The following is a 17317-nucleotide window of genomic DNA, read 5'->3' as shown; positions in this document are numbered from 1 at the left end:
GTTGAAAGAGAAGTAAACAAACAACTACCCTTCCTTGATATTTTAGTTACCCATTCAGGTAATTCATTCTCTACCTCAGTATATAGGAAGCCTACATTTACTGGACTCATGACAAAGTTTTCCTCTTTCATACCTATTGATTTTAAGAGGAACTTAGTTGCTACATTAGTTCACCGGGCCTACCATATCAGCAGTAACTTTCTTGATTTTCACTTGGAAATTCAGTTCCTCAGGGATATTTTATTTCGCAATGGCTTTCCATTCCGTTTTACAGATTTATATGTAGGACAAGTTTCAGACAGAATTTAGAATCCTAAACCACAGAAAATTATGGTCAAGAAAAAGGATACCAGTATTTACTTTTCTCCTCTGTTTGTAGGCAAGCGCAGTTTTGCTCTGCGAAACAGATTAAAGGAATTTTATCCTCAACTTAACATACAGATATTGTTTAAAGCTGGGCGAACAGTTCGGAGTCTTTTCAGGTTCAAGGATCTGGTCCCAAAAGAGCTACAGGCCTCTATGCGTGCTATGTTTGATAGGAATATTTATTGTTTCTTTTTATTTTAGATTGCCTGATGATGAAGAGTGTCATCTTCGAAACGTTGCAATAAACATGCTGCACACTGTACTGGTTCTTCTGTTTCTTATTCGCCTCCGCTTCCCTAAGGATGTATCCATTGCTGATATATATATATATATATATATATATATATATATATATATATATATATATATATATATATATATGCATGGAAGAGGAACCGAAGGCCAGAATCCCGTAAGACTGTTCCCTCCAAGGAAAAAAAATAAAAAGATAACAGAGAGCCAAATTAAAGGTCTGTTCATTTGGGTTGCATGGAGGAGGTCATAGGCAGTAGGGATTGCAGATTCAGGAATACAGTTCCAGAGTTTACCAGTTGCATACACGAAGTACTGGGACTAACAGTTAAACTCTTCATTAGTGAGTTGGGCAGAAAGGGGATGAGAAGTTGTTGCTAGACGGGTGCTACGCTTCTGCCGTAGTGATGGAGGGATGCAAGCAGACAGTTCAGAGAAGCAGTGACCATTGAAGTAGCAATAGAAAAGAGATAAAGATGCAACAGTGCGGTGAAGATGTGGTAGGTCTCCATATTATAATTGCAAATCATACTAGATAGATAGATAAATAGATAGATAGAGAGACAGATAGAAGCAGGAAGTCAAATGATGAGAAGGTGTTGTGTTTGCGAGAAGCGAGCAGCGCTAAACGCTTACACGGAGGAAAGCTGACGACAGCGGCCAGTAAGGAGATGATGCAGTTAGCTGTCAGCAGTCCTCTCGTGAGAAAGTTCTGACACACACACCCTACTACACGAGATGTTAGGAAAGAGAGTTGAGAAGGAGACAAGCGACCCTAGAGAGAGGTCGAGACGGAGATTAGCTTTAGAACAGAGAGAGAGAGAGATAGCGAGACAGGAGGTAGCTACCCAGGACTTATACTATTATACCTGTTTAATATTTCCAAGACAAATAAAAATAGTCCCATACTATTCTTTACCTCTCCCGTCACTACATGACATCTGGTGGGGAAACTACTACAAGATATAAAAGCCGCTCGACCACAAGTCTAAAATATACTTCTCTACAATTAACTACAAAAGTCTTTATGACATTTGGTAGCAGCTAACGTATACGAACCTCGTCTACGAATCAACATTAAATTCCTACAAAATATCAAGATTGAAAACAAGAATATCTCTCTCAACCAACAACATAACCGGCTCCTGACGCTTCTCTCCATCCCCCTCCGTCTCCCAGATCATTACGCTGATGCAGAGGTCAAGAGATCACTCGACGCCTTGCAAGTAGCTTAACGACAAACCAGCAAATCTGCGGACATCGTCTCCGAATTAAAAGCAAATTTCTACAAAAGCAACCGAGACTACAAGGTTAGCTTCAGTTCTACAAAGTCTACAGCCATCTACAATCAACTACAATTAACAACTCTACGTCGTCTGTATAATCTTCTACACGCACCTACGAGTAGCGGCAGTCTTCATCCCACAACGAGTAAATCACAAGAAAAAAGGACCAAGAATACATCAAGAAAGAAAGAAAACAAACAAACAAACGAAGAGTGAGAGACGATTCACAACTCATAACCACCAGACCTCACCCTCCTCTCTCTGCTACATCCACCAAACCCCCAACGCTTACGCAGGTGTGAAGAGGTCAATGCACGCAGCAAACCACCAAGTCCATATTTACAACTCATCTTACTCACTCGTCTTCACTCAAGTTACTCATCGCTACTCATTCACTCACCACAGCTACCAGTGTGGGAAGTTGAGGTCATCATGCGTGCTTGCTGAACAGACGCCACGTCAGTCAACACACCACCTGCACCACCACTCACACCATTTCCCACCACGGTAAAAATTAGTAAGTTACATAATTACTTCATTTATACAATACACAGTGATAGACAATAAGCTTCTGCACAAACATATAAAACGTGCTGTATAGTTACAGTTTAAATACACATACTTACTTCAGTTATCTGCATAACTCAAACACTAAATAATCACCAACAATAAATATTCTACACTGTATATATTCATTCATTTATTATAACATTTATTTACTACCAACGAGTGTTACCATTTATACCTACATAAAATACGTGTTTCATACATACAACTATACATCATTACATCTACAAGTGATAAAGAAAATATACCATCACAGTTACTCAGTGAGCGATTAAAAGAACTGTATTAAACATTTATTAATTAAAGCTACCTAGTGGAAACATATAAATTAAGTTACAAGGTAAACTATAAAAAAAAAAAAAAAAAATGGCCAACACAAATGCCGTTAGCAAGAGTGAACATCTTCAACACAATCGTGAAGACAATGATTTCCACACAGTGCTGACACACATATTACTCACGATAGGTACAGGTGAACAAGTCAGTGTGTATAGTTAATACTGTATATATGTATATATATTTTTTTTATATAAAATAACAAAATATGGGACTATATAATATCATTTTATAGTATCTGTGCAATATAAACTAAACTTTGAAAAAGTATCCCAAGAAAATTAGCCAGTAATTATGTAACCATGAACAACATGGAAACAAGCGTACACAAGCAAAGAGAAACAAACTATGGAAATTCAATACATATAAAAAAAAAAAAAAAGAAAGAAAGAAAGAAAAGTAAAACAGAAAAAAGAGAAATAGTGTAAGATCACATAACAAACAAATGAAAATAAGTGTAAATGTTACTATATATGCCAAAATACCACATAAACTACAAACAAAAAAGCAAATTGTTGTCTCCACATACAAGTGGCACGAAACATCATCACTATCATCGACCGCAGCATATGTTAGGACTGCAGTTATTACAATTATGTTACTCCATATTATAATTATGTACTTACAAACGATATGTAACAATTATGTAACGACAAACGATTGCATTATGTTACACTTTGCCAATTATGTAACAGTTGCATTAACAAGATGTAACTTTTATGTAACTTTAACTACAATTATGTACCTACAAACGATATGTAACAATTATGTAACGACAAACGATTGCATTATGTTACACTTTGCCAATTATGTAACAGTTGCATTAACAAGATGTAACTTTTATGTAACTTTAACAACAATTATGTACCTACAAACGATATGTAACAATTATGTAACGACAAAACAGTTGCATTAACAAGATGTAACTTTTATGTAACTATAATTATAAGGCCAACACAATTATGCATTAACACAATATTTGGTAACAATTCATAAAATGTTACAATTATGTAGTACCACAATGTTAGTACAATATTATAAGTCATACAATTATAGCACAATTCTATATTACCAGTATCATCATACAAGTTAGATGAAATATTAGACATTACTAAAGTGATAACTCAAATATGTAATGTATAACTTAGCAGTATTACCATTGCACAATTATATTGCATTTATTCAAATATGTATACAACTTGTTTAAAGGTAATATTACTGAATAATCACTATTTACTATGAATAATATATGTATACAATATTCATACAATTATGTTACTTTACAATATTATGTATTTCACTTAATTAGCTTATAAGTTCATTATAATGTGTATGTAGTATGTATTAATATATTATAACTATTAAATTTCTATGTTACGCAATTTTAGCGCGGCAGAGCAATGTGTAAGGTCTCCATATTATAATTGCAAATCATACTAGATAGATAGATAAATAGATAGATAGAGAGACAGATAGAAGCAGGAAGTCAAATGATGAGAAGGTGTTGTGTTTGCAAGAAGCGAGCAGCGCTAAACGCTTACACGGAGGAAAGCTGACGACAGCGGCCAGTAAGGAGATGATGCAGTTAGCTGTCGGCAGTCCTCGTGAGAAAGTTCTGACACACACCCTACTACACGAGATGTTAGGAAAGAGAGTTGAGAAGGAGACAAGCGACCCTAGAGAGAGGTCGAGACGGAGATTAGCTTTAGAACAGAGAGAGAGAGAGAGATAGCGAGACAGGGAGGTAGCTACCCAGGACTTATACTATTATACCTGTTTAATATTTCCAAGACAAATAAAAATAGTCCCATACTATTCTTTACCTCTCCCGTCACTACATGACATCTGGTGGGGAAACTACTACAAGATATAAAAGCCGCTCGACCACAAGTCTAAAATATACGCCTCTACAAGCAAATACAAAGTCGCTGCTTTATGATACAAAGTCTTTATGACAAAGAGACAGAGGCTGAAGGGAGTCAGTAACAGGAGCAGATTTAATAAGACAAAAATCCTTTGACTGCACCTTGTTGAGAGGAGCTTTAGATGGAGAGCCACCCCACACATGAGAGTTGCGCTTTACACAGGGGAGTATAAAACCCATGTATAAAGTCAACAACCGTGCAGGGGTAAAGAAGGTATAGAGCCAGCTTAGTACACCTAATCTCTTGGAAGCAGATTTTACAGTTGAGGTAATATAATCTTTCCAAGATAAACTCGAGAGAATGAAGCCCCAGGTATGTTTAAAGATGATGTAGGATGGGATGGATATTGATAAAAATTAGAGGTTACTCCAGCAGATGATGCTGACAAGTTGAAAGATGTAAGAATTTAGTTTTTGAAGCATTAAAACTACAAGATTACTTTTACCCCAATACGAGATATAAGTCGAGTCGGACATTGGGTGTCATAGCCTGCTGAAATGGATGCTGCAGGAAGCAAATGGATAGGTGAAGGTGAAGTCATCAGCATGAGTCAATAGGGTTATTATATGTTGTACAGCTTATAAGGTCATTGGTCAATGGAAGGAAAAGAGCTGGTGAAAGGACAGAGCCCTGAGGAACACCACTATTGATAGCTCTAGGAGAGGAATGGTGGCCGTCTAAAATATCAGCTACAGAACGACCAGAAAAAAAGCTTCAGGTGAAGGCAAAGGTAGATGGATAGAAACCAAAAGAGGGCACTTTGGAAATTAACCTGCCCTAAGCCAGTGACGTATATATATGTTGGGGTTTTCATGTGCACAAAATGCCAGCAAAGTATATATATGTTGGGGTTTTCATGTGCACAAAATGCCAGCAAAGTATATATATGTTGGGGTTTTCATGTGCACAAAATGCCAGCAAAGTATATACATGTCATTGATTTGAAATATTTGCCAAAATTCGATAATTCAGACTTGGCACAAGATATTTGTTAAGCATACTCCTGCTCCTGTCCAGGTCTCATATCCACACTATGTCATCACGGCATCTTTCATGCTGCACATGGCCCAGCCAACCCAGTCACACTTTGTGAGTGAATGAGAGTGCACTATGGTGCATTGTGGTCTTGCTGAACACAAGATTGACAAGCTCCTGCACATTCGAGAGAAAGTGATTCTCCCATTGATGATGATGTTGCTGATCGAGACTACATCCAACCTGAGTCAGAATCAAGCAGCAAGGACGATTCCCAAGAAAGGCAAAGTATATGGCTGTTTGCAAGCCTGTATCTCACCCTTCACCATCACCACCACCCCTTCTCATCTCACCACGCCACCCTCGCTCCATGAACAATTCCTCTAGTGATGAGGATTCTGAAGCTGACCCCTCAGGTGAACATCAGCTGCCTTCATGGGTAGGATCACCCAGGAAAACCCAGAGGAGTAGGGAAGAGTTGTATAGTAAAAATATTCACATGGTGTGCGAAAATACCTGCCACCTCCAGTCCAACGCGTGCTGCCTCCCCCCAGCCCAGCACCTCCACCACATCTAAATCTCGTGCATTTCCTCCCCACACCCTCCCTGTGCTTCTTCCCCACAGCCTCAAACGTGGGGAAAGGAGCAAAAGGTAAAGAAAAAAGGAAGGGAAAAGCAGAGGGAAGAAAAGTGTGAGTCATGGGGAACATAAGGAGGCAAGATCTATTCCCCAACCTCCTCCCCAACCAACTACCGAATTTCCTTCCCATCCCGATGATGGTGACGGAGGTGGCCTCAGGGTGAAACTGAAGAAGTAGATGAAGTCACATGGGAATGGAAAGATGGGAGCATTTTCGTCCCCACACTCATCCCTTCACAGGCATTGATACGGCAGGCTATACTGTGCTAGAACTGACTCCCACCGTAAGAAGAATAAATTTTTTCAAGAATTTTTTTATCAGGGAGCTGCAGTAATATTGAGAATCGTTCACCTCTCTAACACCTATGCAACCTTCTGCCGTGACACAACCCCACAGACACCAGCAGCTGACTCTTCGATGCAGACATAAAGAGTGATGAAATGTACCTCTTCCTGGCCTTGGTTCTCCTGATGGGACTAATCAAGAAGAATCAATAAATTGCCCTTGTACTGGACTGTCGACCCTATTATGTCGATGCCTTTCCTTGGACGAGTTAAGGAGTGGAATAGGTTCCAGTGTTTGCTAAGCCTCCTTCATTTTTTTAACACTGAGGACCCCAGCAACATTGGCAAAACTGACAGGATGAGGAGGATTATGCTGACTTTTGATCACCTGAGGACATAGTTCTCTGCCTCTTTCTCTTCCTTCAGAGACCTAATCATAGATGAGAGTCTCGTGTAATGGAGGGGAAACATCACCTTCAGGCAATATATCCCAAGCAAGAGATACCGCATTGGGTTCAAGATTTTCATCATGTGTGACTGCAAGACTGGGTATGTGCACTACGGCTCCATGAAGGTCCCAAGTCGACTGGCACACGGTGGGTTAAAGATTTATGCCAGACTCGATCAAAAGCCTTTGAGATGTCAAGCGCAATGGCAAAGCTTTTGCCAAAGTCCAGAAAGGAGGACGACCAGGAGTATGAAAGGTAGGTGAGACGATCGCCAGTGTAGCTTCCCTTGCCCATACTGATGATCAGAAAAAAGGTTGTTATAGGAAAGGTGCTTTAAAATTTTTTTGTTTAGAATTTATTATTATTATTTTTTTTAAATACAGGATGTTAAAACAGTTTGGTGATAGTTAGAGGGATGGGAATGGTCACCCTTGTTTAGGACAAGATAAGTGACAGCAAACTTCCAGCAAGATGTAAAGGTAAAAGTTGACAGACAAAGGCGAAAGAGTTTGCCTACATAGGGTGTAGGCCTAAGCACAAGAAGAAAGCTCTTGAGAACAACAGGAGGGACCCCATCAGGCCCATATTCCTTGTTAGTATTGAAGCCAGTGATGGCAGAAAATACATCAATTAATGAATTTTTAATGTCAACCACGAGGAAGTCAGAGAGGGGAAGTGATGAAAAAACCGCACCGAATTCATCTAAGATGGAGTTGGAGGAGAAAGTCAGAGCAAATAGTTCTGTTTTTTCAGGACAGGAAACAACTGAGAAAAATTAGAGTGAATAAGAGAAAGGTAAGATGATGAAGTAAGTTGCTGGAAAGGTTTTTTGCAAGGTGCCAGAATGAACAGGAAGAATTTGAGTTTGAAAATTCAGAGCATTTAGTACGAATAACATTATTTTTAGCAGAGTGAAGGACAGACTTAGCACGATTCCGGGCAGAAACATAAAAGATGACATTCAGAGGTGGGTTGTCTCCGGTACCTTTTCAAGGTCCCCTCCATGCTGTAGACAGCATAAACAAGCATGATTAAACCAAAGCTTTTTTTTTTTGCATTAGTCACAGGATAATAGAAAGGAATGTATGCTTCCATGCCCAAGTGAATGATCTCTATAATGTGTGAGGCATGCTCAGACGACTTCCGGCTGTGGAAGCAATAAGCATTCCATGGAAAATCAAAGAAATACTGCCTGAGGGCCTCCCAATCCCCGGCTCCAAAATGCCAAAGCTGTCATTTTTTGGCAGGGTCCATAGGCCTTACTGGAGTGATAAAACAGGTTCAGGTGATAAGGATATCATTGGTGGAGTCCATACGTGAGAAAAGATTAACAGCACAAGCAGGATTAGTTGTAAGAAAACAAGCAAGTATGTTGGAACTGTGTCCAAGGCAGTCAAGAATACAGGAAGGGTGCTGTATAAGCTGCTCTAGGTCATTAACCTCCAAAAGATGGGTGTCCGTATATGATGTCCAAGGGTACTAGGGCCAAAAACACGGGTGTCCATATATGATGTCCAAGGGTACTTGGGCCCAAAAGACGGGTGTCCGTATGGGATGTCCAAGGGTACTAGGGCCAAAAAGACGGGTGTCAGCAGTGCCGAGTCGCTCCCCCACCCCAACCACATCCCCTCACCATCACACCCACCTCCCACCAACTCCCCCCACCCCACCACTCCTTCCCCCCACCACCCAGTGCCCCCCAGCATCCCTCCACTACCCTTACCCTCACCCCCCCATCCCCAACCACCCCCTCATCGCCCTCCCACCAACCCCCCACCATATCACACCCGCCGATTATGCTCGTCCTGAGCGTGTCCCGCCATTCTCATGCCCATCTTTTAGGGGTTTAGGAAAGAAAAGATGTAGTCTTGTTCACCAGGTGAATCAGTGAAAGGAGAGAAGAGCCAAAGGTGGTGGTGAACATTGAGTCACCAAGAACAGAGATTTCGGAGGAAGAAATTGATAGGATGTATGCCATCTTAGAATTTAGATAATTAAAAAATCATTCACAATTAATAGAATTAGCGGGTAAGCAAACAGTACAGACACATTTGGTCAGGGAATGATAGGAAAGCCGAAGCCAGAGAGTAGGGATTTGAGAAGATTTAAGTTCAGGAACAGGAGAGCAAGGTATGTTGTTGCATACATATACACGCCACTTGTGGCTACCACCACCACCACCACCTCTACTACTACTACTACTACAACTGTACTACTGCAACTACTGCCTCTGCTAAAAGTACCATTACCATGATGATGATGATGATGATGATGATGATGATGATGATTATTATTATTATAATTATAATTATTATTATTATTATTATTAATATCATTATTATCATCCGGACCTCCTTTCCCACCCTAGAGTGGGGTGAGGAGTAACAGCGTCCAGACACCCAAAGTTTGCCCAGTTCAGTGGGTCACGCATCCATTCACTCATCATTCAAGCCCACGAAATCCTGGCTCCATCTGATAGGCCAAAAACTTTCACCGCGTTCTGTAGCTTCACATATACTTATTATTATTATTATTATTATTATTATTATTATTATTCAGTGCCTTCCCATGTGTCTACAATTATTGTAGACCTACAGGTACAGTAGTTAAATAGACTACTTTCCGGGAAGGGCTTCATTAAGTTAATCCTGTAAGTCTTTTGATGTATGTTTTGCAATACGAATTTAGTTCACACACCAATGTAGCCACTACAACATTTCTTGTTTCCTTCGCATCATACAGCCAAATTTACTTTTTCATGCTTGGCTGTCACTGGGCAAGGTAAAATACAGGTATTACTTTCCCTCCTGGGAAAAGGTCAGGTCTTACAAACGGCCTTTATATCACCACTTAGATCAAGAAAAAAAAAATCGGAAGAGGCTAATAATTCAGACGTCTATATAAAGGCTTGATCTTTGCGTGTGTTAGTGTATTCACTGGATTCTGGGTATCCGTATGTGCAGTTATAATCACATAAACTCTCTCTCTCTCTCTCTCTCTCTCTCTCTCTCTCTCTCTCTTTCTGTTTGTCTGTCCGTATATCCACCATGCAACCAATCTATCTCTGTCTATCCGAGTCCTCTCCAGCAATTTCCCTTTCTTCCTATTCTCTCTCCACTGACCTTTTTCCCATCCTCCATCCTCCTTCTGTCTCCCCTTCTCCTCTCTTCGTCATCTTCTTTCCTCCTCCATTCCTCTTCCTTTCCTCTCTGTTTTCCCTTTTCCTTCTCTCGCCATCTCTATATCCTCTCCATTGTTTTCTCCTCTTTGACATTTTTCTTTCTAGAATTCTATCCCATCTTCTTACCACTCTTCTATTCCCCTCTCTCTAACTCGTCTCCCTTCTCTTTCTTCCACAGCGTTGACCGAGGGCCTGCGTCTACGAGAATCCGTCATACCGCCGTACAAGCTACGAGGGGAGACTGCCGAGCTACGTTGCGACTACGAGCCCGAATCCTCCTCCATCTACTCCGTCAAGTGGTTTAAAGACGATGAGGAATTTTATCGCTATGTGCCCAGAGATACGCCGCCTTACCACTTCTTCAGGAGGGTTGGCGTGACCGTGGACGTAAGTGTGTGTGTGTGTGTTACGCGTAGCTCAAGATTATTATTATTTTTTTTTTTTGCTTCAGACCAAGCTTTGTGGACAATCTAAGTTACAGACAGAAATAAGTAATATACTCGTATATTGTTTTGAGAACAATCGGCCAAAGGTCAAGGTCAGAGCGCAAAGTTAGAGATGCAGAGCTCAAGTGTGGTATTTCTTGGTTTTCATTGTTTTATTTTATTCAATTTTATTTATGCGTAATTAAGTTGGCCGTGCCATGTGACCTTGTTTTTTTGTTGTTGCTGTTCTCAAAATCAGTTCATCAGACCCTTTCTGTTTTTACATGGAGGCGTGATAGTCGCCGGATTGATTGTACCTGACAGGCAGTGTGAAACTCGTCGGAGGTGGTGGCTGAATGGATAGAAAGATGATTTGCTGTCCCGGTGGAAACTGGTTCAAATCCATGCTGGGGCAGGGAACAGTTTACAAGGATTCCATTGTCGTTAAAGTTGACTGATCTACTGTAGATGCTGCCGGCACGTAACTACACCCCTGCTAATACCAATACACAATCTCGTATGAGACAGCTGTAACATGCATTCGACATGTATGGTGGGTGTTAGAGGCAAAGTGATGACATGTGAATGCGCTGGGTACGTAGGGAGACTGCTGGGCCTCAGGAAACGGGCTGTTACTGCCAATGCCCCTCGTAGGACATAAAAAAAAAAAAAAAGTAGATGGTACTAATTGCAGGGAGGTGGAAGGATTCCGGAGGCTTGGTGAGTCAATAAGAGGGTGGCCTATTTAATTAGGCAAACTTTTGATAGATTCTCCCTCTATGGGGTTTTGCTTGCTCTCAGGACCCTACCTTATCTCATCATGGAAAAAGGTATCTGGATGAAGATGACGACGATGATGATGGGTCAGGGAGGAGATGGAGGGTATGTGATACTGGAGACTAGGTGAAGACGAGGGGTTAAAGGGTGTATGGAAGAGAAGAAGCGAGTGGGTACAGGGAAAGGAGGATTGGATGTGTGGGAATGGGTGTAGGAATGGGTGTATGTATGTGTGGGAGTAGGTAGGTGTGAGTGTAGGAGTGAGTTGGTCTGGATGAAGGCTGGAGAGTGCGTGTAGGGAAGGGTGTGAGATGGAGAGAGGTGATGTATGTGAGTTGTCGTTGCTATTGTGGTAATTATTATTATTATTATTATTATTATTATTGTTGTTGTTGTTGTTGTTTTGTTGTTGTTGCTGTTGTTGTTGTTCTTGTTGTTGTTGTTGTCGCTGTTGCTTTTAGAAGGACCAAGGTGGCTGTTTTTTATGTGCTTCTTAGAGATGACAGTTGTTGTTATTGCTCTTGTTGGTATTCTTGCATTTATTTGTTTGTATTCATTCTGTGGTTCCATTTTACTATTCTTTTTGCTATTTGTTTTGTTTTTATATTTTGTAAATTTTTCACTGTTGTTATCGTACTACCGTTCTTGATGTTCTTGTTTTCATGAGAGTAAGGACATCGATGGATTATAGTAAGGACAGAATGAAATGTGTTAATTAATACTAAAGCTCTTATCTAACGTACATTTTTTGTGATAATAAAGAGAGGAGAGAAATGTAAAATGAGGACAAAAAAACATGCGACTAAGCAAGCGTCCAACTCATATATTAAAAAAAAAAAAAAATGAGACTTAAGTAGGGGATATAACTGACTGAGAAGGACTCCTAAGATCTATGTAATTCAGCAGGACGTTCGGGGCGTTCCCCAGAGAAATGTTTGTCTATTGAACATTATTTTGTCCGTGTTGTGAGCGTCAGGTATAGTCCCTCCATTTCCGAGTTTACAAGCCTCACGTTTTGGCAACACTGCAGCGCTGTGATTTCATATATTGGTCTGAATGAACATATTTAGGGAACTATATTACAAAATCTAGGTACAGTATAGAACCAGTAACTATGGATTCTTCATTCAGAGTTTCTGGATTTCATAATATCGTTTAAAATTTAAAGCCTCTCTAAGGATAGAATTAACGACGACCGAACATGAGCTGGAAAATTGTTCGTGAGAGTGAGGTACATGAGGTGAGTAGGTGTGTCTTGGTTTAAGCGGCTGCACTGGGATGGGGGAAAAGAGTGAGAACATCCAGAGCTGTGAGTAAGAGCTGCGTGAGTGTGAGGAACTGCATTACATTAAGTGCAGAATTTGCTGCGAGAATGACGTGCATAAAATGAGTGTGTTGTGAGCGCAATGCTCATGAATTAAAAGTTTTCTAGTGTTGAGCGCTGCATTACATTAAGGGCAGAGTGAATTGCTCGTGCATCATACTCTGTATATATTTAATTCACCTTCAGTACAGTATGTTATTCTTTTTGCATAAGATCCCGCTTTCTCAGACGGGGTGAATGTAGGCTTCTTCAAATATGAGACAACTTTTTTTTTGGGGGGGAGGGGTTCGCCTACACAATACTTACAATTCATAATTCTAGGACTCACTGACCAGCACAAAATTCTCTGTGTTAATAGCAATACACTAATGGAGTTACCCTGACCAAGAGAAAAATTGTGGTGAATGCCCTAACGCGCTCAGACTCCGACACCCACTGGAAAGAGAGAGAGAGAGAGAGAGAGAGAGAGAGAGAGAGAGAGAGAGAGAGAGAGAGAGAAATCAACAGCCAGGAACAATGCAGAGAGAGCCAGTGAAAGTAAAAAGCTGGATTGGGCAAGACTTTGAAACAGAAGAATCATGTGTGGAGGTGCTGACTCCGACAAACGAGAGAGAGAGAGAGAGATAGAGAGGGGGCGGTAAGGGTAAAGTGCAATGAGATACTGTTCAGATTATTGCCACACGTTATATTAGCTCTATCAAACAAGCCACTGCAGTTCAACCTGTACACACAATGGATGACCATCTGGTTTGAGTCTAAAAATATCATTTCTCGCCTCTCTTTGGGCACAAACTAAACAACCTAGGCAACAGAAATAACTCGATACTTGCATAAACACAATAAAAATAAAAAAACTGTGACTCGAATATATATATATATATATATATATATATATATATATATATATATATATATATATATATATATATATATATATATGAAGGACGTTGCCCAGTGAGTTTTTCTTCCTATGGTCAACCTTTCGGTGTACAGCACACAAGATCAGTACAGACGTTGTAAATAAATATTGGCTTCTAAAGTTGATTGTCTTTATTCTTCAAGTAATTACACGTAATGCTTGTCAACTTCACTATTTTCACAAATACCGGAGCTATACAGTCTTCACTAACTGTAATTACACTTAATGCTTGTCAACAAAGCTTCACAATTTTCACAAGTAACAGAGCCATACAATCTTCATTGCACTGACACTGAACTACACTCAGACTGAACTGATACCGACTGAAACTGCTCTAGCCCCTTCCCCATATTCATACAGCCTTACATTACTCTCAAAACTTCTACTACACTCTCGACAGGGCACATTTACCAACTTGGAGACATCCTAAATATCCAGAGTTTTTTCACATTACACAACATTCTATATTACTAATTATAGAAACTGAGATAAAATTACATAATTAACAAACAATCACATAAATAAACATGATAGAGAAAAAAAAAGCACAAAACAAAAACTACTGTATATAACATTACAAAATACCTCCGCTCACAAACAGTAGGCTAACTGGCAACTCTGACACGTAACAAAAAAATACAAGAATCGTCGGTAGTTCTCCAGCACAATTTAACTAGCAATTAATCTTCTTGACAATATTTTTCTAATCGTAATAAACATATCTTGTCATTTCAAACCATTTCACAACCATTGAAATCTTGTGAGGGGTGAAAATATGGATTTTTCTTAATGCAATGTTTTTCACTCCTCTCCTTAATTTCCACCAAAGGGTTGGCTGTTAGCTCCCCACTTGTTGACCGTAGGCAAATCCAAAGTCCTGGGCTATATTGCAGATATATATTTACACACGCCACGGTAGTCTATGACTGGCCGTAGCTCACCACCTTTCTTTGGAACGAGAAAGAACGAACTGTTCCACGTGCTGTCATAGTGTTTGATAATGTCGGATCCCAACATTTCCTGAATGAAACGATCAGCCTTTTGATGATGACTATGAGGTAAACGATAGCCAGAGACGTATACTGGTTGAGCATCAGGCTGCAATGTAATGGAGTACTTTACTAGATTAGTTTTGCCCATGTTCTCACTGGGCAGGGCTACAACTTCACGACAGTCTTGCAAAAGATCAACCAATTGACTTCTGTACTCAGGATAGTAACCCCGTTTCAAATGAGATTCAAAATCAGAAGATTAGATCGGGTGGTATTGTCAGTAGAGTGAACAGCTGAGCACACATCTGCGACAGAGAGTGGGAAGTCTTGGCACACATGCACGGCTGCTGGGTATAGCAAAAAATCAATCTGTGTCCCAGAATGCAGTTTATTGCTGGCTAGGTACAAATAGCATAAGCCATCATCTAAAACCGAGCACATTGCAGACTCGTAAACCTAAAATTTTTAATAGGTCTAAGGTTGAGAAATAGTATGACACTGCTAGGTGACCCAACAATCCTCAGAGCGACTTTACTATTTACACCGGGGGTTAAACCGTGCACTGATTTACCACCGTTCGGTTGGTCACTGAGGACTGAATGGGATCATCTAATGGCATGAGGTAGGTAATGACTAGTTCAGTGATGGCTCAGTGCCACAGGATGCCTCACTGGGATTATGTTAGAATCAGGGTGAGAATCTGATGAGTACAAGGAATCAGGCATGCCAGGGAATGACGAATTGGTTGGGTAGACAGTAGTTGTATCAACTGATGGATGGGAAACTGGGTCTGTGATACCTGGCATAAACAAACCTCGAGTAGTAACGCCCCCTCGTGCTGGTAACACATTGATATGTTAGTCTGCCACGGGTTGAACATCTATTAGACTGTCTGCAGGACAGCTAATCCAGGGTGTAACACAGAATTCAGCAAAGAATGGGTCTGCTGAATCGTGCAGAGAAATCTGAAGCTGAGTTTTGCCTTTAATGTCTAAATACGATGCATCTGCCATGCACAGATTTCGATCCGTAGGCTCAAGGAAGCTAACACATTTCCATCTGTTACATTGAATTCTCGCTAACGCCTCTTCAGATAGTAAGCTGACGGCAGAACCTGAATCCATAAAAAGTGAGACATCTACCTGACTGCAGTTTCTACGCACAACTATCTCTAAATAATCTAATACACGAAGGGTACTGAGGGGTAGTGCGTGGTGCTGGGTGACTGTTATGTTAAGTTGATTTGAATGTTGTACTGCTTTTCCCCCGACCGACGACGTGCAAGGTAACAACATTCCTCTGTAGTATTATTGATGGAGTCTTTATGATACTTGCATTAAGGACAATGCAATCTCGGAGACGTACGCCAACGCGGCTCTTAACGATTACATCCATGTTTGCAAGAAGAGCTCGATTCACAGTGACCAGGAAAACCACAATGCCACCATACAATTGAGGACGGTTGGCCATAACGCATAGGTGACTGATCAGACTGCTTTGCCTGACGAGCACCTGACTGGTCACTGGTATTAGCAGGTGATCGGCGTCACGAGGGAGAATGAGCATTGTTAGTGGGACGTCTGGTAGTTGGACATGAACGTGAAAAATCAGTTGAGACTTTAGTAGTTGGAACAGCCCTTGTAGGGGCATTTGTAGTGAGTTGGTATGATGTGAGGACTCACTTAACGAGTGATGTGTGAACTTAATCATTCGTCTATCTCCTTTGAAACCTCTAGCAACTCATCTCCTGCCTGAAACCCGATTTGTTGGACTGTTTCCAACTGTTTGGGAATTAACCAATTTAGATACCTAAGGTATCCCATCAAATGACCGAAGTCTTTTAATTTGATTATCTTGTTTCCACTGATACTAGTGACCCAAGGGGTTTGTCTCAATGGCCGGCTTATCTCAGAAATGGTTGCATTCACTACCACGGCTGCCTCATACAGATTGGCCTTCTTCGGGTGGTATGAGTATGTCTTCATGCATGTTTTTTTAAGAGTGTAGGGAAGGCAATGAGAGAACCCTCTTTTGAATGAGCACAACAAAATTTAATTAACTTCTTGCAAAAATCAGCAAATGTGATACAGTTGTCAAAGTACCCTGATCACCACCCAGCACCCATGCGTGTTTTGCCTTGATCTAATCTGCCTTTAACTATTACACACAAGAGGTTTTCCAATGTCACACACTCTTCCCTGAGGGGGATTTCCTGATTTCTGAAAAAATACCCTTACTTCAAACTCTAATATCTGCCAAACTTTAACAGCTAGAGAAAACATCAAAGATACGTAAGACTCAACAACTCTTCTTCTTTCAGATGAAAGTCTCCCCATATCTCCAGGTGGTCCCGTCAATGAGTAAATATAAATTAAAGTTCAAAGGGTGGTGGGAAGATGCTTGCAGCTATGCACGGCAGCCGACGTTGCTCTGCACCCAAAATCGTGATGGTTATACAAGTCAACCAGTGCGTAGGAGTTAAGATAAGAAATCTTCACTGATTCGTTGTTGTACTGCCTGTTTGTGATGTCTGTTTCGGCTTCATGGAGGAAGTCATAAATAGAAACAGAAGAATCCTCAGCAGTGAATTCTGGGCAGTTAACATCATCTAGGAAACT

At 40.6% G+C, this 17317-nt stretch overlaps 1 protein-coding gene across 1 annotated transcript in view; it reads left to right on the top strand.

Annotated features, from left to right (window-relative positions):
• LOC145390999 (uncharacterized) overlaps positions 1-17317 on the top strand; it is an 83533-nt gene that overhangs the window by 33183 nt on the left and 33033 nt on the right. Inside the window, exons 3-4 of the mRNA XM_080265730.1 lie at positions 7113-7228; positions 10441-10649. Coding sequence (XP_080121856.1) covers positions 7113-7228; positions 10441-10649 — 325 coding nt within the window. The remainder of the gene's footprint in view (positions 1-7112; positions 7229-10440; positions 10650-17317) is intronic.

This window comes from Coenobita brevimanus, chromosome 16 (assembly GCF_032717465.1).
Source record: "Coenobita brevimanus isolate Jiangsu-jjx chromosome 16, ASM3271746v2, whole genome shotgun sequence".
Lineage (NCBI taxonomy): Eukaryota > Metazoa > Arthropoda > Malacostraca > Decapoda > Coenobitidae > Coenobita > Coenobita brevimanus.
The sequence above is the reverse complement of the archived record's forward strand: the minus strand, read 5'-3'. Positions and strand labels throughout refer to the sequence as shown.